At 54.3% G+C, this 24883-nt stretch overlaps 3 protein-coding genes across 5 annotated transcripts in view; 1 reads left to right on the forward strand and 2 right to left on the reverse strand.

The window, feature by feature from the left end:
- Positions 1 to 16285, forward strand: part of IFT172 (intraflagellar transport 172) — a 33363-nt gene extending 17078 nt beyond the window's left edge. Inside the window, exons 24-48 of one of the 2 annotated variants that reach the window (XM_051614973.1) lie at positions 217 to 337; positions 724 to 868; positions 943 to 1032; positions 1443 to 1540; positions 2917 to 3052; positions 3132 to 3248; positions 3795 to 3937; positions 4591 to 4684; positions 4937 to 5001; positions 5104 to 5284; positions 5810 to 5919; positions 6368 to 6497; positions 7116 to 7214; positions 7569 to 7678; positions 8174 to 8237; positions 8513 to 8599; positions 10133 to 10249; positions 10799 to 10909; positions 11704 to 11823; positions 13183 to 13278; positions 13898 to 13957; positions 14409 to 14507; positions 14835 to 14988; positions 15753 to 15844; positions 16120 to 16285. In XM_051614973.1, the coding sequence (XP_051470933.1) occupies positions 217 to 337; positions 724 to 868; positions 943 to 1032; positions 1443 to 1540; positions 2917 to 3052; positions 3132 to 3248; positions 3795 to 3937; positions 4591 to 4684; positions 4937 to 5001; positions 5104 to 5284; positions 5810 to 5919; positions 6368 to 6497; positions 7116 to 7214; positions 7569 to 7678; positions 8174 to 8237; positions 8513 to 8599; positions 10133 to 10249; positions 10799 to 10909; positions 11704 to 11823; positions 13183 to 13278; positions 13898 to 13957; positions 14409 to 14507; positions 14835 to 14988; positions 15753 to 15844; positions 16120 to 16209 (2729 nt within the window). In that variant the 3' untranslated portion in view covers positions 16210 to 16285. The other variant, XM_051614971.1, reaches the window with a different exon arrangement.
- Positions 16286 to 16552: 267 nt separating this feature from the next.
- Positions 16553 to 19083, reverse strand: KRTCAP3 (keratinocyte associated protein 3). Its single transcript, XM_051614245.1, has 6 exons — positions 18872 to 19083; positions 18732 to 18791; positions 17953 to 18153; positions 17612 to 17746; positions 17160 to 17251; positions 16553 to 16995 (listed from the first exon to the last, which is right to left on the reverse strand). The coding sequence occupies exons 1-5, from the start codon at positions 19079 to 19081 to the stop codon at positions 17168 to 17170; spliced, it is 690 nt and encodes a 229-aa protein (XP_051470205.1). The 5' UTR covers positions 19082 to 19083; the 3' UTR covers positions 16553 to 16995; positions 17160 to 17167.
- Positions 19084 to 19163: 80 nt separating this feature from the next.
- Positions 19164 to 24883, reverse strand: part of NRBP1 (nuclear receptor binding protein 1) — a 36214-nt gene continuing 30494 nt past the window's right edge. For both annotated transcript variants that reach the window (XM_051614142.1, XM_051614141.1), the window contains 9 exons: positions 23849 to 23947; positions 23641 to 23773; positions 23256 to 23358; positions 21263 to 21313; positions 21030 to 21165; positions 20891 to 20944; positions 20447 to 20510; positions 20268 to 20323; positions 19164 to 20091 (listed from right to left, as the gene is read on the reverse strand). In XM_051614142.1, coding sequence (XP_051470102.1) covers positions 19993 to 20091; positions 20268 to 20323; positions 20447 to 20510; positions 20891 to 20944; positions 21030 to 21165; positions 21263 to 21313; positions 23256 to 23358; positions 23641 to 23773; positions 23849 to 23947 — 795 coding nt within the window. In that variant the 3' untranslated portion in view covers positions 19164 to 19992. The remainder of the gene's footprint in view (positions 20092 to 20267; positions 20324 to 20446; positions 20511 to 20890; positions 20945 to 21029; positions 21166 to 21262; positions 21314 to 23255; positions 23359 to 23640; positions 23774 to 23848; positions 23948 to 24883) is intronic.

A 24883-nucleotide genomic window follows, 5' to 3' on the forward strand; every position in this document is an offset into this window, starting at 1 on the left:
AGCATCACGTTCCCAAAGCCTTGGTCATGCTGATTGCACCAGCATGGATTTAGTCCAGCTCTCCACAGGATCTGGATTGCTGGGTAGCCTGTTGGAGCTGGAGTGGATTAGACAGTCACCAGTCCCCTCCCTCTGCACCCCATCCGAGGCCCATGTTCACCTTACAGTTGTGTTTCCTGGCTGGATCCTGGGTAACCCCTGTCATGTCCCTTGCAGCAGTGGAGCTGGCTCGCCTGGCATTTCCCACAGAAGTGGTGAAGCTGGAAGAAGCCTGGGGAGACCATCTGGTGCAGCAGAAACAGCTGGATGCAGCTATCAACCATTACATCGAAGCCAGGTGGGGCCAGGCAGTGGCTGTGGAACCAGCAGCAGTGTGACCTGCCAGCCTGGGAGGCTGAGATGGTTTGCTTACCTCAGCAGAGTTTTCCCTGCCTAAGCCCCCTCAAGCCTGCTTGTCTAGTGCCCCTCATGCTGATGTGCAGCCTCTGCTGGCCTCAGTCATGGATGCCTTCCCACATCTCTCCCAAGGTCTTCCATCCCTGATTGCTCTTCCGTGCTGTCCTAGTTTTTCATTCTTCCCCTTTGGCTTTTCTTGTTATTCAGCTCCTTTTCCCTGCTGTAACCCAGAAAGATGAATCCAGCAGCAGACCATTTTGGTCTCCCAGGCTTCTGCTGGAGCAGGTGGCTGCTGGCTGGCTTTTCAGAGTTATGGTTTCATGCTAGGTGCTCAGTTAAGGCCATTGAGGCAGCCTTGGGAGCCCGGCAGTGGAAGAAGGCCATCTACATTTTGGATGTGCAGGACAAAGAGACAGCAGCCAAATACTACCTCAAGATTGCCCAGCACTATGCAGCTTTACAAGAGTATCAGGTGAGGCCACAGAGCACAGTCATTGCTGCTCTGTGTGTTGCTTGGGACTGCTCAGTATGGTTGTTTCCCTACAGGTTGCAGAGGAGCTGTACATCAAAGGAGACCACACTAAGGATGCCTTTGACATGTACACACAGGCCGGGCTCTGGGAACAGGCTCACAAGGTAGAGTCAGAAGCCAAAGCTTCTGGGGACCTCACCCCACTTGGCGAAACTTCTTTCATCAGAAGGTGCCTTGTGCACCAACAGCTGATCAACAAGCACTCTTCTCTAAGGATGGGGGGGAGCATCCAGTAGCCAGTGAGAAATCAGCCCCTGGTATTCACATCTCCTCTGTGCCCTTCTTTACTTCAGCAGCCCCATGTGGATGCATCTGTGGCACCAATAGCTATCTCCAAGGGGTTTGTCCTGTGTGCCTTGAGCACAGTCACAAATGACTACCCACTCTCTGCAGACCATGTAGCATATGCACCTGTTGGTAATGGGAAGGAGATTGGTTTTCCCCTTCTCCTTCACTGCCATGTATCAAGAAATTGCAGTGTGCTATAATCTCTCCCATGTGTTCCTTTTGGCAGCTGTCAGTCAAGTGTATGAGTGAGGAAGATGTGTCTGTGCTCTATACAGCGCAGGCCCAAGAGATGGAGAAGCAGGGCAAGTACAAAGAAGCAGCAAGGTGAGCATCTTCCTTGGTACTAGTCCAAGGCTGAGCCCTGTGAAAATGGCTATAGTGAGGAGGAGTCCTTTCCTGGGTTGGAAGTAGAGTTTAGGACTAGGGTCTGGAAAGGTCATAGAATCATAGAATCATAGAATGATTAAGGTTGGAAGAGACCTTAAAGATAATCAGGTTCCAATCTCCTTGCTACAAACAGGGACACCCCACACTAGACCAGGTTGCACAAGCCTCATCCAACCTGGCCTTAAACTCCTCCAGGGCTGGGGCTTCCACAGCTTCCCTGGGCAACCTGGGCCTGTGTCTCACCACCCTCATAGTGAAAAATTTCCTCCTAATGTATAAATCTCCCCTTTACAAGTTTTAATCCATTATTGCTTGTCTTCTCTCTACAAGCTCTTGTGTAAGAAGTCCCTCCCCAGCTTTCCTGTAGCCCCTTCAGGTACTGGAAGGCTGCTGTGAGGTGTCCTTGAAGCAGTCTCTTCTCCAGGCTGAACTAACCCAGCTCAGTCAGCCTGACTTCATAGGAGAGGTGCTCCAGCCCTCTGATCACCTTTGTGGCCCTCCTCTGTACTAGATCCAGGTGGACCATGTTATTCTTCTGTTGGGAGCTCCAGAGCTGGACACAGTACTCCAGAGTCAGAAATACTCTCTCTACACGCGGCAACCTAGAGCTGATACGTTTAAGTTCATAGGAAGAGTAGTCACTGGCTGTTTGTCCCCCAGAACAGAAGGGAGATCCAGGTGGGGTGCAGCTGGCTCAGGTAGCAGAGGAAATATGGCAAGGCATTTCCCCTCTGCAGAGTGCTGCATCTGACCTGTTGACCTGTCATGGTCAGCTGAGGATAGGATGGAAAGTGGAGTGTTTCCTGTCCAGGTTCCTGAGTTGTCTGTTCTAGATCTGACAACACAACAAAGTTAGCAGGTACAAGGACAAACACAACTATGTATCTGATGCTATGGCACCTCATCCCATGGGTGCCCAGTACATGAAAGAGAGTATTACAGCTGGTGAGGTCGCTTTGGGTTTCCTCTTTCTGCTGGCCTGTGTGAGGAAGTTAAGCTGACATTGTCATGTTACCATCCCAACAGGACTGACAGCCTCAGGTTGGAGGCCAAGATGAGAACAGGTCCCAAGCCCAGAGGCTCCCTCCAGGTCACAAGTCATGTTGATAAATGAGAATGGAGGGAATAACTTTGCGGCTGATGGTGGGATAAGGGAAGGGCTCTGTCCAAGCAGTGTTCAGCCTTGCAGCTCACAGCAGTCGTGCCTTTTGGCAGGGTACTCAGGACCTGACTCCAGCTGGGCAGGATACAGAGAGGTTGCAGGAACTGGTCATGTCTTTGAGTGAGCCATGTCAATGTTCTTGTGTTCTTAGGCTCTTTATCACTGTGAATGAACCTGATCTGGCCATCACCATGTACAAGAAGTGTAAGATGTATGATGAGATGGTTTCCCTAGTGGCCAAGTACCACAAGGACTTACTCAGCGATACCCACTTGCACCTGGGCAAGGTGAGTGCCTCTCATGGGAGGGGATCAACGAGACCAAGCAGTGACCAGAATGCCAGTAACTCACTGACTCTTGCTGCAGGAGCTGGAGGCAGAGGGGCGCCTACAGGAGGCTGAGTACCACTACCTAGAAGCTAAGGACTGGAAGGCCACAGTAAACATGTACAGAGCAAATGACATGTGGGGAGAAGCTTACAGGGTAATCGTCACTTCCCAACTGTCCCATCGTGCAGAGGTCAGGCTTGGACTGCAGGATTCTCGTTGAATCAGCTCTGTCCCTGTTCACTGCAGAACCTGCAGACATGGCAGATGCTGCCCAGCTTCGGCAGTGGCTGTGCTGGTGCCTGCTTCTCTGCAGCACCACACCAAAAGCAGGGCTGGACCCCTCCCCTCTCTGCAGCACGGCCTGCCTCCAGGCCCTGATCTGCTTCTCAGCACAAAACCATGTTGGACCTGAGGCATTGCTCTGCCCATAGCCACCCTGGAGCAGAGTGGGCACAGATTGCCAGGAGTCATTTCTGCTGATGGTAGCAGTGGTGTGGGCCATGCTGATGGGGCAGCAGCCTCTCTTCTGCTCTTTTTCTCCCCAGTCCAGTGGTGGCTATAGAAGGGCTCCTCAGGAGAGAACAGTTGGTTTTGGTGCTCCCTCATGACAACAAACATCATGTGAGAGAGGAGTCCTGCCTCAGCCTGCTGAAGGTGAAATGGCTGCATTGGGCTCTTCTGCTTTCTTTGCTTTGGATAGGTGGCCAAGGCACATGGAGGAGCAAACTCCTATAAGCACGTGGCCTATATGTGGGCAAGGAGCCTGGGTGGGCTGGCAGCTGTGAAACTCCTCAGTAAATTTGGACTTCTGGAGACGGCCATTGACCATGCAGCAGACAGTGGGTAAGCAGGTCCATCACCCAGCACTTCTCTCCCATCTGCCTGAGCTGAGGAGCAAGGAGTGCCCCAAGATAACTGCATGCAGATGGCAGCTGCAGGTCCAGGATGTGGCAGGTCTTCCCACCCGTACCTCTTCAACAGGCACTTCACTTCCTTGACACATCCTGCTTCACCTCTTAGTCTGTGGCATGTCACGTCAGAGCTGGGCAGGCATACAGCACTGCACAGGAGAGCCACTGTGAGAGCCACTGAACAGGGGGAGATATTCTTCATGTCACCATGAGTAACTGCCTGCCAAAAGGGCTGTGGCCCCACTCTGCTCCTGGCCAGACATCCCCCTGCACTGCCGTTCACTGCCGCTGCCCCAGCTCTTCCACATCAGGCTCAGAGGACTCTTGTGACCTCCCCTTTGTGTCAAACCAAGGGGCTTTGGCACTAACAGCAATGTGAGGAAGCTGAATTTCCTTAGTGAGGGGTTCTAAAATCTCCTGTTCTCTGGTCAGGAACAGGAGGAATGGCAACACCCATTCACCTGGGGACCCTCTATATTTTCCTCTCCTCCCCTAGAGTCTTGTGCTCTACTTCATTACTTGCTCTTGATGAAGGCATTCCCTTATAGCACATAATCCTGCTCCCCATTTTCTCTTCCATTGCAGGGTCTTTGAATTTGCTTTTGAACTGGCCCGCCTCTCCATGAAGCAGAAGATGCCAGAGATCCACTTAAAATATGCCATGTTCCTAGAAGATGAGGTAATTCAACCCCCTGCAGTAGGTGGGTTTTCTCTGGTCACTCAGGCATTGAGCAGTTGTCCCTAAGGGCTGCTGCAGCAGGCACTTTGGTGGCTGCAGTCACTGCTCACCCAAAAGGCTCCACAGTTACAGCTCCAATCTTCCACACACATCTTGGGTTCATGAGTCCTCTCTGCCTTGTGGTGACAGAGGAGGTCATGTGGTGGGATCAGGGCACGAAGGCATGCAAGAAAAGTCCTTCCTCTCTTCTAGGGCAAATTTGAAGAGGCTGAAGCAGAGTTTATTAAAGCTGGGAAACCCAAGGAGGCAGTGCTGATGTAGGTATCCCCATCCTCTCCCCATATGATGCCAGCCTGGTTGCTCCTCCAGCACTGATCTGCCTGGCTGCCCCTCATTCCATCCCATGTTGTTTCCCTTAGGTTTGTGCATAACCAGAACTGGGATGCTGCCCAGCGTGTGGCCGAGGCTCACGACCCAGACAGCGTGGCTGATGTGCTGGTGGGACAGGCACGTTTAGCCTTTGAGCAGAGAGACTTCCAGAAAACAGAGGCCTTCCTCCTGCGAGCACAGAGACCAGAGCTGGCCATAAAGTACTACAAGGTGAGCGGAGTCTGTAGCAACACCATGGCCTTCCTCACTGGACAAAAACCTGGTCTGGATGGAAGAGGAGTGAAATCCATCTCCCAGCTCTGTCTGTCAGCTTAGCAGCCAAAGAGAAACCATTTACCCCATAGAACTCAGTTCTGGCCGGCTCCTAGAAGACTGAACCAGTAGAGATTTTGCAGCATAGCTTAACTCTCTCACAGCTCTGGGGGGAAGTATCCTGCTGGGATATGGATGGTCCTCAGGGGCAGCACCAGTGGGTGCATTTGGAGACTGGAAGTGCCCATTCCATGGAGGTAGCTAGGACATAGGAGCACTTTCCCCTGAGGTAGCTTGGGTGGATGGATAGACATAGGTGCTGTTTTGGGGGAGGAAAGAATTGGATGTTGCTGCTGTGGTTGTCTCCTCCAGTGAGTCCTCTAGCAAGATGACAAGAGTGGCTAGTTGTGTTAGGTGATGCCAGGAGTGTGGAGGATTCTGCTGAACTGGTGAAAATTTCTGCTCCCTGTTGTCCTTCTGCAGGAGGCTGGCATGTGGAGTGAGGCCCTGCGGATCTGCAAGGAATATGTGCCTGGTCGGCTAGAAGAGCTACAGGAGGAGTGTAGCAGGGAGGCTGCCAAGAAAGGTTCCAGGTGAGGAATACTCTGGTCAGGCTGCAGGGAACAGGTAGCTCTTCCACATGTCCATTATGCTGGTGCCTTAAAGAGACAGCCTTATGGGATCCCTGGCATCTAGGTGTTTCCTTCTTGAGCACCCCGGGCTTCTCACTGCATAGGTTTCCTGACATCCTTCTCCTCTGCTCTGGGAGACTCCAGGCTTATTCTTGCCATCCAAGGTCTCCCAGATGCCTTCTTGCCACTTACAGATCTCTGGATTCTCCTGTCCCACCAGTGCATCTCCCTCAGTATCCTTGTTCTCTCCTCAGTGCTGGCTGTGTGCATTCCTTGTCACATGCTCAGCTCCCCCTGAGGTCCCCTGCTCCCTGTGCTGTGCACCCCCCTGCCCGTGCCCTACGTACTGTCTACAGGATCTGTGTGGCAGCATCCCAGTCCTGCTCACAGCCTGCATCCCTCCCTGCAGAGGAACAGAAGGGCTGCTGGAGCAGGCCCGGGAGTGGGAGCAGGCTGGGGAACATGCCAGGGCAGTGGACTGCTACCTGAAGGTGCGGGATCCCAGCAACAGCGCCCTGATGGAGAAATGCTTGCTGAAGGTACAGTCAAGAACTATGACTCCCTTCATCTGCTCTGCTGTCTAGGAGGTCTCCCACACCCTGCAGTGCATCCCAGAGATACCTCAGTCACTGCAGAGCACAGGAGAGGATCTGCAGGCTCCAGGGATTGCAGAGTCTGAAAGCCTTCATGACCATTCTGTTGAGCCATGATGGGCTGTGTGCTTATCACACAGGGCACTGGCATCCTTGCTCTGGCACCACTTCCAGCAGCAGCATGTCTTTATGCCCAAACTTCCCTGCATCAAAGAGCTGGACTTTATGACTTAGCCCGTGGCCCCTTGAGTGCCCTTTCCTCTTTTTGTTGTCGATGTCCACCAGCCTTTGGGTTGTGTTCTTGTTCATACTTTTCACTCATATCTGTGCACTTGTACCAGCTTCAACAGCAATTATGTCCTTCTCTGATCTTCTCCCATGTGTGAAAGTAGCTGGGCTTTGCTTCTCTGAATCGCTGAAGTGGGCTGTCATTTCTTCTCCCCTTTCCCTGAAATTCAAGCACTCCTGACTCTCAGTCTTTTAGCTGGGACTGAGCTCTTACCAGCTTCTTTCCTCTCCCAAGCAGCTTGTAGCACTTGTGCTGCTGACAATTTCTCTTCACAGGCTGCTGAGTTGGCCATTAAGTTCTTGGATCAGTCACAGAGCATGGAGGTGACGCGGACGGTGGCTCCTCAGCTGGTGGCCATGAAGAAATACAGTGCGGTGAGAGCTGGCTCCTGCCCCCAGGCTACTGGAGAAGTGGTGACATAGGGAGGGAGAGCTCTTTCCAGTGGAAGGAGAACATGACACATCCTGGGATGCTGGGTGGTTTGCCCTATCCAGAGTTATGCAGCACAGAGTCTTCAAGGAGGAGCAAGATGGGGAAGGGATCAAGTCCTGGAACTGTGAGAGAGCCAGGCCTTGGGAGGAGGCAGGAAGCAGAGAAGGGAGGTTATCTTTTTGGAAGAGACTTTCTGTTGTCGGTGTGTGCTGGTCACTTCCAACAGCACCAGCTCCAGCCTGGCTGCAGGGGGCCATTGAGGTTTTATCCCCATGGGACTATCTGTGTCCCTGCAGGCTGCTGAACTCTACCTCAACTTGGAGCTCACCCGAGAAGCTATTGATGCCTTAATCGAAGGCGAGGAATGGAGAAAAGCCAAGCGAGTGGCCCAGGAGTTGGACCCCAGGTGTGTCCTGAACTTCTCAAATTACACTCTTCCTGCTAGGTCTTCCACTCCTAAATGATCCCTTGTCCTGTCCTGCTGACCTGAGGTTCCCTGGATTCTCCCCACAGTGGCCTTCAATGCTCAACAGGGCAGAGTCTCCACAGCTGCCTTTCCCAAGCCATTTATCATCCTAACACTTTTCTGTTGGCACACATCATACAGAAATTACTATCGCCTTTTTCCCTGTCCCTGTTCCCCCTTGCCTTGGGATAATCTTGTACGTGCATTTCCTTCAGAAAGTCCTGTGATCCCTTGTTCTCCCCACACATTATACTGCAAAGAGCTGCCTAGAGACTTTCTTTTCCCTTCTACCTCTGCTCCCAGGGGCAGGCCAGAAAGCCATGGCACAGCCCCGAGTCCTGTTCTTCCCAAAGCAGACCAAGTTGTGTCCGGGCTCTGCACTGATGCCAGACATGATTGGTCCTGCTGCCCACTGAGAGTCTTTCTGCCTGGTAGGTCAGAGGAGTATGTGGACCAGCGCTACAAGGAGTATTTGAAGAACCAAGGAAAGGTGGATTCAGTACGTATCTGGGATGTTTCCCAGGCTGGGGAGTGATGTCAGGATCTGTGCAGATCCCTGGGGCCTTTCTCATGGGGCTTTTGATGGAATATGCCCATGGATGAGGAGTCTGTATGTGCCTGTGAGTGGTGGTTCCTGCACTCCAGATGGGTCACACTGGGCCTGTGCATCCATGGCCTGGAAGGGGAGGACTGTGTGTATGTGAAGAAAAGACCTGGGTGGGCTGATGGGAAACCTTGCCTGCACAGTGAATGTATGGTTGTTTCCATCCCCAGCTGGTAGGAATAGATGTCATGGCTGCTTTGGATATGTATGCAGAGCAGGAGCAATGGGAGAAGTGCCTGGAGGTTGCAGCTAAGCAGGTGAGTGCCTATGTGAGCCCTCAGGAGATGGACATGGGGTCCTGAAGCAGGAGTGAGTGGGCAGGGCAACACAGTCATTTTTATGGGGAGCACAGAGGCACTTCAGCAGCTCAAAAACTCTCTGCTGTCCCCATCGGGACAATCAGGCCTAGTGAGGAAGCGTTAGAACCCAGAGCATGCTGGGTTTAAATGTTGTGATTAATGGAGCATTGAAAACAGCTAAATGAGTTGGTTGGGCTGGAAGTAATTGGTACCATGGAAAGAGAGAGACTTGTACAAGAAAACCTTCTTATATATGTTCTTTAGAGGCCTGGAGAGATGAGACATCCTTGTTGTGAGAGCAAATTTGACATTTTTCCATTTTTACTGACCTAAAACTAGCAAAATTACCTCAGCAGAGTAATAAAAATGGAGAAAAGCAAAGTGAAACTGTTCTACAGTGCTATTCCAATGCAGTAACAGGAGGAGAAAGCTGTAGATTACCAGGATCTAGTTTGAGGGTTCGTTGTATTCAGTAGTTATGGATAGGTGATTGGGTATCAACTCAGTGATTATTGGTAAAGGAGCTAAACTAAGGGCAGGTGTTGATTCTTTGAAGTGAGGCCTTGGTTCAGATGGAGTGACAGGGCAGCTCCCCTCTGCAGTTAGTGAAGACATCACAGCTGATAACCTGGACACATGCTCATAATATCCTGTGCTTATTTTTATAATTTTGTGTGTAATGCAGTAGCCAGTAACCTGAGTTTGGGCTCTACTACAGTGAACTTGATTTCTTTTTGACTATGGTTTCTCTGGTGATACAAATGGTCTCTGTTGTAGTCATTGTTAACTTGGAGACTTCTGTGCCAATGTCCTAATTATCTGGAGATACCTGTGTTGATCTTCCTCCTTGAAGAATAACTTCATGCTCAATTTAATGGCAAAGGCTTAATCAGTTTTATTGTCAGCCAGGCACAACACTACCCCATTTAGTCCAAGAAGATGTTAGTCTGTGTGTGCCTCTAAGAGAGCATTAGCACAACCTTGCACCAGTGCAGAATTTCATGACTTTTTACTCAGCTGTTCTACAGTGATTATACAGGAAAAAAAGTAACTTTTATCAAAACAGGTCCCAAACCAGACTTAATCTTTATATAAAACTATCTTGTACCCAGTGTTTCACCCAGCATCCACGTCTGGGCACTCAAGTTCTAGACATATAATCAGGGCACTGTTTTCTGTTGTGCTTAATAAATTCATTTCCATTACTTTTTTGACAGGGTTGCACATTTTACACCGTCTTCTTCATCTCATTACTATATTTAAGCCTGTGTGAAACAGGTCTTTCCTCAGTTGAGTTCTTGTGAGGCTGACTGCCACCAGTCCTCAGCCTTCTTTGCTGGGTGCAGGCTGTCCCTTGTCTGATGGCTGGGCTCACTCTTTGGGACTCAGGTGTCTGGGGGTGTGTGCATACATATGAAACCATCCAGAGGGACAAGTGTGCAGTTCATTAATCTCATGCCACTGCTTTCTGTTTTTGTGTGCCTTCTCCAGAACTACAAAGTCTTGCACAAGTATGTAGCTCTTTATGCAACCCACCTCATCCGGGAGGGCAGCTGGGACAAAGCCCTGAGCCTGTATGTCCACCACGGAGCACCTGCCAACCCACAGGTAAGGAAGACAGTGTGACATCCCAGTGTGAGTTGCCAGGGGGTTGCTACATGGGTCAGGCTCCCAGTCCAGAACTGGGATTGCTGGTTGTTCAGTATGCCCAAGGCACTTCAGTCCTTGTATGTATTCTTCCAGAGGCTCCTTAGCCAGAGGACTAAAGGCAATCTCCTAGAATCATAGACTAATAGAATGGTTAAGGTTGAAAGGGACCTTAAAGATCACCAGGATCCAACCTCCCTGCTAGGAGCACGGATACCTCACACTACATCAGGTTGCACAAGGCCTCAATCTCCACAGGGAAGGAGCAGGGTGGAGTTAAGTATTTGTATTTGTTTGGAACACCTTAACCACAAAGACCAGAACACAAGGACCCACAAGGAAGCTGCAGGAAGCCTTCTTCCCTGTTTCTCTGCCATGTCCTGTGGCCCCGTTGCAAGAAGCCACTTGCAGAGCTGCCCTTCCCTCAGCCTGTGCTCAACAGCAGGAGAGCTCCAGGCCTCTGCTGACTCCCCATCTGGCTCCTTCAACATTTCTCTCCATTTGTTGCAGAATTTCAACATTTACAAGCGTCTTTTTGTGGAGATGGTGAATGCACCTGGCATGAACTGTGCCGAGGCGTACTCCAGCTGGGCTGACCTGCGAGATGTTCTCTTCCATCTGGTGAGTGTGGGACATGGCCACCACTGCCTGCTAAACAACACCCCCCCTGGTGGCTCCTAGCAGGGCAGGAAGGAGATCCCCTCTCTAGCCAGGTGACACGGGCAGTATTTGTAGAACACAAACTGAGGGAAAATGGGAAAATGTCCACCGTGTAGACAATAGGTACTGGGAAGTGGACATGGTTGGCCAAGAGAAGTCAGGGAAGAAGATGGCCCTGCACTTAAGGCCAAACCCTAGAAGTGAGTCTGGACACTGGCACCTGCAGAGCTCACTGTGTCACTGCTAGATGGGAGCCTACCACAACATGCCTACTTTTCCTCCTGCACTCATATTCAGCAGCCTGGATGGGGCAAGGACATGGGGAAAGCACAGAACTACTGAGCCTGGAAAATAAGAGTCCTCCCCATCTCCCCAGAGACGCTTAGAGACATCTGCTCCTTCTTGCCTGTCCCAGAATTCCTCATCCAGGGCCCATGATTGCCTCTTCTCTGTTTCTGTCCCACAAACACCCACCTCTAGCACAAACAGAATCCACAAATCCCCCTTAGTCCACCCAAACTCATCCCTGCTTTCAGTGCTGTCTGTTGTTGCAGTACTGTAAGCTCTCCCCTTCTCCCACAGCCTCCTCCCTTCTGTAGGAACCAGACCAGCCAAGGCCCAGCCCTTTTCCAGTACCCAGAGGTGCCTGGATATTACACATCTTTCTCACTCCCAACTTTTTCCTGGCCTCAAATCGGGTGTAGAGTGTCCCTGTGCTCTCATGTTCTCAATTACTCTCCCTTTCTCTCCTCCAGTGTGAAAACCTAGTGAAGTCGAGCGAGGCCAACACGCCGGCACATGAGGAGTTTGAGACGCTGCTGCTGATCTCTCACTACTACGCCACCCGCTCTGCTGCCCAGGGCCTCAAGCAGCTGGTGAGGGGCTGAAGTTCCATTGCCAGGTCACCACCCTGAGCCCAGAGCACTGTGGGCACCTGCAGGTTCAGGGTGATCCATAATTCCCTGTTCCACTTCATAGATCACTTACACATCATGGATGCATGAGAATGGGACTGTAGTGATCTGGGAGCCCACCATGAGGAGATGGAATTGGAGACAGTCTGTTCTGCCTCCTTATGAAGGGATCTGCCCTCCACCACTGAGGCTGAGATGTGAAACAGTGGGAAGCTGATCCATATGCTTGGCATGAATTGTGAGAGCAGAGGCACCAGTAGAAATTTAGGGATCACACAGAAATCTGTCTTCCCAGGATAGCATTGCTTCCTCTTCACTTGTCCTGGGCCATGAGAGCTGCTGGGCTTCACACATGGTCTTGAGAGTAGATGGGCTTTGTGCAGGGCTTTGGCAGCTCCTGGGCATGCTTGCTTGGCATCACACAGGGCTTTAGCAGATACTGGACCTGGGTGCTGGACCTTCTATGGGGCTTTGGCAGCTCCTGAGCCTGGGTAACGGGCCTTAAAAGGTTATGTGAGTATTTTTGAGTCTGATGTGCACTGGGATTTGTTTTGGGCCATGATACAGAGCAGAATCTCTGCTGAAGCCTTGATCCCTAAGGGACTGTGGAATTGTGATAGAGCTCTTTAGGAGTGTGGGGCTGGAGCTGTGGTAGAGCAGGCTGTAAAAAAGGAAGGTTGCCACAGCGAGGACCCAGTGGAAGTCACAGGGGAGGCTGGTGCTTCCCCACAACTGCCTGTAGATGTTGTGGGTCCAGTGACAGGTCAGACAGAAAGAGCCAAATCTGATGTCTTGGGAACCTGTACAGGCCCACACAGCTGTGGAATGTTTAGGTCTTGGATATACTAATTGGGACCGTGAGGGAAGCTGTGGTGTGATGAGATCCTGCCTGGCAAGCAGAAAAGTGACATCTTCCTGGAATTTCTCACCCCCCCTCAAAAATCTGCATGTGACTGAATACAGGAAAACTTACCATGAATGTGTCTGAACACCAGAACGGGTTTCTTGGAGAGGTTGGAGAGTCTCTATCCCTTGAGATACTCAAAACATGCCACTCAAATGGTGGGAGTTTGGATGTGGCTTCTAGTGGAAACAGCAAGGTTTATAAAGCAGAACATCATCTTCAGGTGACAGTGCTCCTGTGTGTTCACACAGGGAGGGTACTTGGGGCCAGGACTGAAGTTTTTAACCTTTGTTACATGTTGGGAATCTGTGGGTGCAGAGTCCCTGCTGTGTCTGGGGCAGTGTGATCTCCTCAGCTCCCTCCCAACCCTACTGATCTGTGCTGATTGTTTTGGCTTTACTGTCCCATGTCTGCAGGACACTGTGGCTGCCCAACTGTCCATTGCCCTGCTGCGCCACACGGAGCTCCTCCCTGCAGACAAGGCCTTCTATGAAGCTGGGATAGCTGCTAAGGTGAGAGCCATCTGCCACTGGAGCAGCTGAGGAGGTGGATGCCCTGGGCTCTGGGATTCTCACCCTTCCCTTCCCCAGCAGCCCTGGCACACCAGCAGCCAGCCCCCAGCACCAGGGGCCTCTCCACAGGCAGCTGGGCAGGGCCTGCACGTGTCAGGGAATGGCAGTGGGAGAGCAGAGCTGGGCTAGAAAGGGGACAAGAACTTTGGACCAGGGTGGTAGAGCAGAGGCCACATGTGCTGCAGGGCTCTGTCCATGTGGATGCCAGAGCCCTCACTGTTCTGCCAGCCACCTTGGTGTCACCTCACACCTGAGGCTACAGGCTCTGACTGCCAGCCCAGATGAAGTGACACATGGCAAGCACTGCAGCATGTTCTCAATGTCCGATACTGGCTGTGCAGTAATGCCTGACTCCATCCATGGGGTCAGCCTGTGGCTAGTGGACTGGTTGTCCCACTGGTTGCCTAAATAGCAGTCCTTTGGGATTGGCAAGCCAGGATGTCCACTCTCCTACTCCGTGACCAACAGAACCACACCCTTTGTAGCCATCACTCAGGCAGGAGAGTTCTGGCTGTGAAGATAAGCTGCCTGATCTCACCTGGGGTTTCTTCTGTACCAGGCAGTCAACTGGGAGAACATGGCATTCATCTTCCTGAACCGCTTCCTGGACATCTCAGATGTAAGTATAGTCTGCTGGAGGGAGGGCTGTCATATTCAAAATGACAGTGGGATGCAGGGCCAAAACAGCCCCTCAGCCTGACCAGGGTGCTCCCGAGACTCCGGTGTGGCAGCACATGTTTGAGCTGGTGCTGAGGGCTGCTGGGGTGTGTGCATGCACAGCACCAAGTACCCCAACAGCAGCTGTGGAAGGACTTGCTGTGCAGGGCACCTGAGCAGCCCTGAGGTCACTCTGTGTGCCAGTGCCATCATGCACACACAAGTTTGAGTTTGTGTTTCAGGGACACACATCATCTGACACTGCAGAGGATGGCCAAAAATGCCACCTCCCAGGAGGGCCCAGCCACCACCACACTAACAGGGGCATCTGTAATGCCACCCTCAGGGTGTAGGTTGTATTGCCAGCCCCATGGATGGTACTGCCCACTGCTCCACCCCTTCTCCTTTCTTAGGCCATTGAAGAAGGCAACCTGGACTCTCTGGACCACTCTGATTTCCAGAACACAGACATTCCATTTGAAGTGCCACTTCCAGCCCAGCAGCACGTGCCTGTGAGTGTCTTCTGCCTTCCTCAGTTCCCATGAACGGTGGTGCTGCTCCAGGGCCCTCTGAAGTGGGCCTGGGGCAAGGGAGAGGCAGCAGGTGCTGCAGGTGCTGCAGGAGCTGGGGTTGTGCTCAGCCCTGCCCTCAGCCCCTCTCCCCACCACAAACACACAGGGAGCCCCAGCACACACACATGCACACACGTGCTCTCCCCCCGCCCCCCCCCCCCGTATTTACATGTGCATGTCCTGTGTTCACCCCTGAGTCCCGCTCCCCAGTGCAGCTGGGTCATGGCATGGCAGGTGGAAACAGGTGTCCTGGCCTCTGCCCTGCAGGAGGAGAAGCGGGAGGAGGTCAGGGACTGGGTGCTCACCATGTCCATGGACCAGCGGCTGGAGCAGGTGCTGCCGCAGGACGAGCGGGACACGTACGAAGCCTCCCTGGTGGCCGCGCAGACGGGCGTGCGCTCCCTGCCCTGCGTGCTGACAGGTCAGCTCTGGGACAGCCCACACGTGCAGGGGAGCACACGGTGCCATGAAGGGAGGGGGGAAGTCAGGCTGTGCATAGGGAGACGGCTGTGGGGCTAGTTCTGCTGGAGGTGGAAGGAGCTGTTTTTTACTGTGAAGGTGACTGAGCACTGGAACGGGCTGCACAGAAGCTATGGCTTCTCCATACCTGAGACAGCCTAGATCCATCTGGACCACTGGCTGTCACCCTGCTTGAGCAGGGTGGGGGACTGGACCTCAGGTCTCCTCCAGCCCTCACCGTTCTGTATTTCTGTGGTTCCATGAGAGCTCAGTCTGGCACAGCACTGCCGAGAAGACTGCCCAGGCTGGCCAGCACTGACACAGGTCACATGTGGTCTGTCCCTGCTTTGTCCTGCTCTTCAGGAGCTGTCTGTCCTGGCCAGCACTGTCCCTCCCTCATTCACACTTCAGACAGCAACTGGGTTAGAGAGGGGAGGAGCAGGGGTGAGCCACCAGCAGCAGCTCTGGCTCCAAGGTCAGGAGCAGGCTGCTAGCATCTGGCATACTTGGGTGTCCTCGCCAGAAGGACAAGCCTTCGCTTTCCTTTGATCCCACTGCTGCGGGCACTTCCTTCCTCAGTCTGGCCTCCAGAGGCTGGACTGTTCCCCTGCACTGCCCCATGGCAGCATCCCCAGCCAGCTGGCCACAGCAGAGGGAAGGGGTGCTCAAGGCAGAAGGTCCTCCACGGGTCTCAGCTTGTTTCTGAAGGTGTCACTGTGTGAGCAGGGTACCCTGTGCTAAGGAACAAGATAGAATTCAAGCGGGCAGGCCGAGAAGCCAACAAGGACACATGGAACAAGTTCCTGATGGCTGTCAAGGTGAGCCAGGCATCCTGTGGGGCAGGGAGATGGGCTGCAGAGTGTTCAACCCCTCATGCTGACAATAAGACATTGTCCTGCTGGGTGGAGATAAGTGAACCAGGGTGGTTTTAGTGTACCCTCTCAGTGTGCTGCTGGGCAGGGATTAAACTTACTCAGGCAGCTGAGGCAGTCCCATCTCTGCCTGTGTAGCTCTGGCAGCCCCCAGGGGTGCCCATGGGCAGGGGGTGATGGTTCTGCCCCTTGCAATTGCCAAGGCCTCTTTCATTCTGCAGACATCTCACAGCCCTGCATGCCAAGATGTACTCAAGTTCCTCAGTCAGTGGTGTGGGGGACTCCCAAGCACCAGCTTCTCCTTCCAATGAGCTGGACCATGGCAGCTTTCAGTCCTGTTCTTCAGCATCCTCCACTTCCACCCCCAATAAACGTTTCTCAACCTTGCTGTGCTCTTGTTGGTCAAGGGAGGCCAAGGCCAGGAACACGTGTATCTCCCAGGGGCAGGTCCATAATCCTGTACACATGCATCTCCTGACCTCAGCCAAGCTATGCTCAGTGTGCACCCTCCACCCTTCTGGGGGATTGTCACTGGAACCATGGAGCTGCCTACCTCCCTGTGCCTGGCCGAGCGCAAGCATGGAGATGGCCTGACACCCCAGCTGCACTGTCATTCCACCAGTGGGCCCAGCTCCCAGAGAAGCCACTTAGAGCCACCAGTGTGAAAAAGTTTATTTACTCAGGAAAAACAGATGCTTATGACAAAGGGGCACTTCACCTGCCGCTCCCCAGCCTGCCTGAGGACAGGCACAGCGAGCTGACCCACCAGGCCAGCCCTGGCCCTTGCCGGGTCCCAGCACCTCTGTCTGCCCCCACCACTGTGTGTATAAGGCAGATGCAGCCAGCAAGGCTCCATTTATTGTGCCAGCAACAGCCTTGCAGCTTGGAGAGAGGGGAGAGCATCCGAGGCTAAGGCTGCCTGGTGACTCAGGGCTGCTTGTGTCAGGCACCTGCAGGGTTTGTCCCAGGTGGGGCTGGAGGAAGCGAGGGGGAGAGGCACACCCTGTAGCCCCCCTGCAGCCCACCCTATCGTGGGGCAGGAGCATGCTGCAGGTGCAACATCCTCTGGCTCAATGGCAGCACTCCTGCAGCAGCACCTGGGAGTGAAAGAGCACACCTGAGTGCTGGCCCAGGAGCAGGGCCAGGATGCCTCTGCCCAGGATCTGCAATGTGCTTGGAGATGTTTCAGGGGGCTGGTGTCTGTGGGGGCCCCAGTGTAGCCCCTCCTGTCCCCCAGACACAGCCCAGGCACTGCGTTCACCTGTCCAGCTAGGTGCAAGTCTCAGCCAATACCCCAAGGAGTTGCTGCATCTCACGTGGTGGCCTCTCCTTCACTGTATCTGTCCCAGCCAGCTAAAAAGAGGGGGAAAAAAAGGGTGGAGGGTCACAGGGATATGAGAAGGGCTGGGCTAGGTTTAGGAGTGGGGACTTGGGGGTGGATAAGGGCAGCATTTGCTCAGGACGTAATAGGCTTGGGCATCAGAGGGATGAGAGTCCCTCTGCAACTACCCAAGATGAAGGGGTGCCAGTCTGTCACCAAGGATGGCTAAAAGGTTCAAATTTGACATTCACCCTGCACCCCCAGCCCCTTGCTGCTCAGCCTGCTTGTATGGGAACAAGGGCCCAGCAGCACCCAGCACTGCCAGAATGCAGCAAAAGGGCAAGCAGTGGTGGGGCAGAGGCAGGGAGACCCAACAGGCCAATGGGACATACCTGCTCTTTGCTGTATCTGTGTGCACAGGGCCCAATGCCCCGGAAGATCAGAGCCACCAAAAAGCACCTGCCAGACAGCACAGCTTCCGCAGCCACCAGCACCATGGAGGGGAACCAGAGCGCCAGGGCTGTGTCCTGCAGAGCAGAGGGCTAGAGGTCCCACTGCACCCAGCCTGCACCAGCAGAGGGGCTGGGTAGGCGGTGGGGGGGGAGAAAGAAAGGGAACGCAGTGAGAGGAGAAGAGGAAGAGTGAGCAGAGAGAGGGAAAGAAGGAAAATAAAGACGAGAGGAAGCAGAGACAGAAGGAGGACGGGTGGGAGGGGGTGGCCCTGCAGACTCACATAGATGCGCGTGGTGTTGAAGGGACAATCGTTGGTGGCAATGGCGGCCCGGGCGTCGCTGGGCAGCGCGGGGCTGTGGCAGCCCTGCAGCAGGTGCCTGCCCCGGCTGTGCACGGTCAGCGCGATGGCCAGGGCCAGGCCCACGCTGCAGGCTGCGGACAGCAGGCAGCTCAGCAGGGACACGCTCAGCAGGGTCCAGTGCTGCAGGCAGCGAGAGCACGAGAGCAGAGCTGGCCAGAGCCCGGGGACACGGCAGGGCTGGCACTGCCGCTCTGCAGGGAGCAGGGGTGCTGGGAGCCCCGCGGACATTCGCATCCCGCGAGCACATGCAGCCCCCTGCCCCTGCTAGCACGGCTCAGCCCTGCATGAGGCTTCCGCACCTTTTGCATCCTTTGCCCCCGCCCCCCCACCCCGGGACCCCCAAGCCCCCGCCCAGCCCCCTCCCACAGGCTCCTGCCCCGGAGAGCCCCGGCACTGCCTCAGCCCCACCGAGACCCCAGCCCCGCAGCAGCTCTGCCCCACGCACGGCCCACCCTGAGCCCGCACGGGGATGCGTGACCCCGGCTGCAGCTTCACCCACCAACCGAAGCGTCTCTGCCCCGAGCCGATGCCCACGGCCCCGCCGCTGCCGCCCCTCACGGCGCTGCCGACGGGCCCGGGCCGGGGCAGCCGGCGGCATCCAGAGCCCGCCAGCCAGCGAGGCGGAAGGAGCCGCCGGGGCAAGGTCCGAGGGAGCGGCGGGGGGCTGGGCCGCGCCGGTGCCCCCGGCCCGCACTCACCAGGGCGACCCGGGACAGGTTGTGCGACACCAGGATGGCTACGATGCCCACGGCGATGCTCTGCGGGGAAAAGATCCGCGTCGGGGGCCGGGCCGCCAAGCCCCCTCTCCCGCCGCCCGCCCCGGCCCCGCCGCGCTCACCAGCAGCCCGGCGCTCACCGACACCACGTTGGCCGCCGCGTACTCGGGGGTGACGGCGCGGCCGGCGCCGGCCACATGCCGCAGGACGGAGCCGTGCACGATGGCGCCCAGCGCCAGGCTGCCGTGCCCCAGCACGATCAGCCCCAGCCCCGAGCGCATCAGCCGCTGCGGGTCCGTCAGCGCCGTCGGGCCCCGCCGCCCCACGGCCATGGCCGCTGCCGCCCCGCCCGCCCCCGGCACCGCCCCGGCTCCCTCCCCCGCCCCCGCCCCGGAAAGAGGCAGCACTCGCATATGTACAAAACAGTTTATTAAAAATAGGAAATGATAGAAATGAGATGCAGGAGCGGAGCCGCGGGCTCAGCCCCGCCGAACACCCCGGGCCGGGGAGGGGAAGCGGGGAGCAGGTCCCGGCACTGCTGCCACCCCCGCTCTCCCCCACCCCGGCCCGGGGCACCGTGCCTGGGGCTACCCGCAGCGGCCCACAGGCCCCGTGTGGGCACAGCCGCAGCCCCAGGGCACGGCGCAGCGCGGGGCGGCCGCGGGGAACTAGTAAACAAGGAGCAGCCCCGGAGCAGAGCGGGCAGCAAAGCGCCAGGTGGGGGCTGCAGGACCCCGGCCCCCCCCGGCCGGGAGGGAGGGAAGTGACTGGTGCCAGAGGCAGCTGCAGAGTTGGGGGCAGAGAGGGGGCAGGGCTTAGGGGCTCCCCCTGCTTACCTTTAAATTAAAAAAAAACAAAAACAAAAAACAACCCCCCAAAAAATAATAATAAAAAAAAAGAAAAAACAAAACATTTCTGTGCTGTGCAAAAGACACTTTGTACAATTCAAACAGAACAAACTCCATGCACATGAATGGGGCTACAGAACTCCCCAAGCCAGGACCCGGCTTCCCGGCACCACCTGGCAAAATCCCAACAAAAACAGGGCTGGAAATAATACTGATGCGCAAAGTCCCCTTTAATAGGCGGGCAGGGAGGATTGTCGCTGAGCCCAGCCACGGCACATGCAGGACAAGCTTCCAAGCACTGCAGCTGGGGTCTCGCTGATGCCCTACAGTGATGGACAGACACAGAAGGGGTCACAGGCAACAAGGCCGCGCTGGCCGCCCGGGAGCCGGGAGTGCTACGAGGACACAGTCACTGCCGTCAGGGCTCCGTTCCGGGTGTAGTAGAACTTGCTGAATGCCTCTTCAAGTAAACAGGTAAGTCTGCTCTGGTCAGCCTGGGAAGAAGAAGCTGCAGTGAGGGGCAGCTCAGCCCCTGCCAAGCCAGAGCTTGGCACGAGGGCAGGGACATGTCCTGTTGCCTCCCCAGCTGGAGGAGTGATCTGGCATAAACCACTGAACTTGAGACAGGAATGCAGACCTGCATCCCTGCATGAGCCCCCGGCCAGCTTACCTCACTGATGAACCCAAGCTGGACCAGTTCAGCTGCCAGCTCCTGGATGTTGTCATCTGCAATACAGGGACGGGTGTCAGCCCCAGGGACGGGTGTCAGCCCCAGGGACGGGTGTCAGCCCCAGGGACGGGTGTGCTGCTGGCCCCAGTGCAGCAGAGCAGGGAAGGAGAGGTACTTACTGGGTTGCAGGTCACAGCTCAAGTGTCGATTTAACTTGTCTTCCAGTTTCAGCAGCAGTGTTAACTGCAAGGTAAAGAAGTTCGCATGAGGGGACTGCATGGTAGCCACAGACAGCCAGGAGCACCCCCCAAAATCCCCAGCAGGATAGGAACCAACCTCCAGCAGAGCCCCACATGAGTCAAACAGAACCACCCCAACCCACAGCCAGCAGCACCATCCTGAGGAGAGAGCCTGAATCTGGGCATGGGCCAAAAACATCTGCTGGGTGCCAGGTCAGCCACAGGCACAGGCCTGGGTCTGGCTTTGGGCCCCAAAGATGGCAGCTGGGGCACAGAGGGTGGCACCAGGCACCAGCAGCACATCCATGCTGGAGCCAGGCACTCCGAACAGCTGCCCTGGTACCCCCCTGCCCCCACAAGTGCAGCCAGGGGATAGGAACATACATGGTGCTTCACCCCCTCCTCGACTGACTCGATGTTGCACTGCATCAGCACCACCTGGAAGGCAGAGACAGGCTGTGAGTGCGTGCTAGGGCACCGCAGGGCTGCCCGGGGTGGGGAGGAACCGAGCCCCCCTGCTCACCTTGCGGGTCTCCACCTCAGCAGGCTCTGGAGTCGGGGTCTTCACAGATGGTGGAGCAATGGGAGACTTCACCACCACCTGCTGGGGCTGCTGGGGCCGTGGCATCCCAAAAGCTGTGAGTGGGTAGATACCATTCCTACAGGAAAGGAGCATGGTCTGAGGTTATGCCTCTGTAATTTTTCCCATTTTACACAGAGTTAAAGCTGCCTTTTTTAAAAAAAAACAACTCTTACCTTACATCCTCCAGGAACTTGTCCAGCTCCAATGCTGGAGACTGTGAGAAACTGGGAGAAAAAAAAAAAGGTAAAAAAAAAAAGGTACTGAGCTGTCAAGTGATCTAACAGAACCATCCACTCAAGTCTCTTTAGATGCCATTTCAAGTCCCCATGTCCTAAACTACAGCTGTGTCAGTGGGCAGGAGGAGTAGGGACAGAGGCAGTCAGCCAAGGTGAGACAGACTCCAGCCCTTCTGTACACAAAGCAACTGTTCAGAGAAGCTAAGGATGAGGCAAATCATTATGGTAGGACAGACATCCCCTCCCTGTAGAGTTGTCCAATACAGAGAGTTATTTGGGAGCTATCCCAATAGCCTCAGAGTCCTAGAAAGGCTTTTTAGAGACATTTGTTACACCAGAGCCATGAAGCCTGTGTCCCACTTCCAGAAGAACAAGGGACTCAGCACTGCAAAGGCACAATACAACCAACTGTATCACTCCCAAGCAGAAACTACACATTGGATTTAATGTCCTGCCCAAATATTTCTCACTAGAGTTCAGGATACTTTTGTCTGTAATTTCTTTCTCAGGTTGCTTGTTCAGCTTGATGCCTCCCCAATGTAGTGTCTCAGAGGAAGACTCCCTACCAATTAATTTTCAATTCCCCAGCCTCTAATTCCACTGAACATCTTCCTTGCTGGTGGCTGAGGGAGGACAACAAGCACTAACAACCCGTCCCCTTTCTGCCATAACTTGTTGTATGTCTGTTTGCTGCTCTTCCTCTTTCTTACCCTCAAGAACATACAGTTCCTCCATGTGGTGGCAATGATTTCCAGCCCCCTGGTGGGGGGCCCCTTCTCTGATCTGCTGCAGGACCATTCACAGAGGCACAGGTGTGTACAGGCACACTGTACAGGTAACATCTTCAGACATTTCACTCGACTACCACAACCTTCCCTCCCATTATCTGGCACCCTGGTATCATGTCTGCTCTTGTCTGCAGCACAGCAGTGCATTTTCAACAAGCTGGAAATGGTCTTTTCCTGTGCCATTGCTTCACAGCCTCCTCAGACAGAGAAGCAGGTTTTTTTCTCCAAAGCAAGTGACTGTTGCCTTTGCATGGTCCGGGGAGTTAGCAACACCAGAAGTCCACAGCCAGTCCTGTGTTCCTCTCTGGTTCTGACTAACCAGGCAACACAAGCCAAAAGGAATTCAATACTATTATCTATTAGTGCTATAAAGACCAGAATGTCCATTTTTAGGAAGGTCTATATGGCTCAGAGAGCTTCTCAAATGAACAGCACTTTTTTCCCTTGTCCTCTTGATGGCTTTTGTTCAGTGCCTAAGCATCCCAGAATGCCAGGCTGCCCTGCAAGCACCCTGGCCTTCCCTGGAAATACAGTGTCTTCTAGTCTCTTCCCCTGACGCCTCAACTAGCTGAGTTTCATTATCCAAAATTTAACATCACTTTTTGGCACTCAACTCTCTGCATACATGCTCTCTTACTTAGGGACCCACCTCTGCAGTTTAAGTGTTGCCAAGTGCTGCCCCAACCAGCCTCCCCCTTTGCATACTGCAGGATGAGCTGCTCCATTACCAACATTGAGGAACATTTCTCCAACATGTTGGACTCCATTTCACAAGCCTCTGACTGGTCTGAGTCACTTCCCCAAACTGTTCAACCAGGCTTTGCCAAGGACTGTCCCAACAACAGTGTGTTAACTTCCTGCCCATCTCCGCTGTCTGGAATCTGCTCACAGAACATGGGGCAAGGTTTCCTCCCATCCAGGAGCTACCCTCCACAGAATTTTCTGTGCCTTGGAGAAGAATGGGATGCTCCTGCATCAGCAGCACAACCAGCTCCCCTGTGTTTCCCAGCTGGTGGTGAAATGCCAACACTAACTCCAAGGGAAGAGTCCCAGGCAGGTCCCAGGCTCACCCCTGTGCCCTGGCACCTATCCCACCCGCACCCGAGCAGCCCCTCCCTCCAAGCACACCACGGGTCACTCACATCATCTTGACTCCTTCCCTGTCTTCGTGATTAATCTCTGCCAACACTGCACTCATGTCAAGGTTTTTGGTCATTTCTTCTAAAGCGTTTTCAGGAATCATATCTGTGAAAAACAAACGAAGTTAGACCTGAACAAATGCAATTCCTCCCCAGCTTCTGAAAAGCAGTAAAACCCCAGGGGCTCCAGGCTGTGAAGCTCCCGTGCTGCTGAGAGCAGACAGGGCACCACACACCTCTGGGCTCTGCGGGGACCACAGCTCTGTCCCACTAGGCCCTGCCTGTTAAGAGCAGCACAAAGGCCTTGGCTTCCAGGAAGAAAACTGTCCTGGCAACTCAGTGAAGCTTTCCACAGCACAGGAGGTGGCATCTGGGGCTCCATACTCACGCTGATGCCCAACGATGCAGTGAGCAGCCAGTAGCTTCAGGGATGGCACCTCAAATAATGCCTGGTGGAAAAGGAGCTCCCGGGCAGTGGGACGCTTGCTGGGGTCCTGCTCTAGACACTTCTGAATGAACTCCTGAAAGACAAGACCTGCATGAGAACATGGGCAACGCCAACACGGCATCAGGGGCGCTGCTCCCTCCTCACTCACCCTCTGCAAGGGGTCCTCCAGCAGCTGAATGGCACTGTTGATGGCCTCCTGGGGCACGTAAGAGGACTCCCCATTACCCTGTATTTCCAGCACCGCCATCTGCAAGCACAAAGCAGCGCATCAGATCCCTCTGGGAATTCCTGACTGCACTGCCCCAAGCTCAAGGGGACCACAGTCAAGCGCGAGATCACAGTGGCCAAACTGTTTGATGCTATTTAAGGTCACCGCTGGGGGAGGCAGAGAACGACTGCCTCATCACAGCCTGCCAGGGAGCCCAGAGCACCGTGCCAGCACCACTCTAGACAGTATCTTCATTCTGAATCTCATGATGCATTGGCTTGTACTTCTGCTTGATAATTCCCATCCTCTAATGAAGCAGTAACTGGATCACTGCCAGAATCTGGCAGTGTCCCTCCTGGCGGTACAAACAGCTCTGTATTGCAAGAAGGAAAGCAGCACACAATGCCACCCAGAACTGGCTCCAGCCACCACATACACCAATTCCCAGCTAGGAAAGGCTGACAAAATATGTCAGGGGACATCTTCAGATTCAGCTCAAGTTTTGCCTCCTAAGAGCTGTGTTTACACAGTTCTCTTCACTCACAAGATGTCCAGCATAGGTTCAGAAATCTTCATGTTCGCTCTTTCTGACAATTCTTCCCAGAAAACACTCCTACCAACAATTCCCATTTCCCAAACTTTGGCCTACTGATTGCAAGGACAGAAGAACCACTAAGCTCCTAACATCAGGTATGTCTGACTGGCCCCTAACTGTAACCAGCACATGTATCAGGTAGGGAGAGGCTGGCCTGGAAAAGTTAGGGACTACACCTGTCCTCTCCTCCAGATACCACAGGAAGAAAAGGGACTCCCCAGAAGGGGGATTTTGCTCTCCATGTCCGTTCAGTACAGCTTGCAGCAGAGACTGTTCCCACCAGACAGTGGGTCAGACTCCAGAACTGGCCAAGACCCACAGAGTAATGAGTTGCACGTTAGGAACTGCAGACAGAACTACACATTGCCGAACTATTTACT

The sequence above is a fragment of the Apus apus genome, chromosome 3 (assembly GCF_020740795.1).
Source record: "Apus apus isolate bApuApu2 chromosome 3, bApuApu2.pri.cur, whole genome shotgun sequence".
Classification (NCBI taxonomy): domain Eukaryota; kingdom Metazoa; phylum Chordata; class Aves; order Apodiformes; family Apodidae; genus Apus; species Apus apus.

What these genes read in the sequence shown, in the direction of transcription:
- KRTCAP3 (XM_051614245.1), bottom strand. Translation starts at nt 19,081, where the DNA reads ATGGCCGTGGGGCGGCGGGGCCCGACGGCGCTGACGGACCCGCAGCGG. An exon ending in CGGTGAGCGCCGGGCTGCTG is followed by an intron (nt 18,792 to 18,871) that starts GTGAGCGCGGCG and finishes TTTTCCCCGCAG; the next exon opens with AGCATCGCCGTGGGCATCGT. An exon ending in ACAGATACAGCAAAGAGCAG is followed by an intron (nt 17,252 to 17,611) that starts GTATGTCCCATT and finishes CCCTCTTTTTAG; the next exon opens with CTGGCTGGGACAGATACAGT.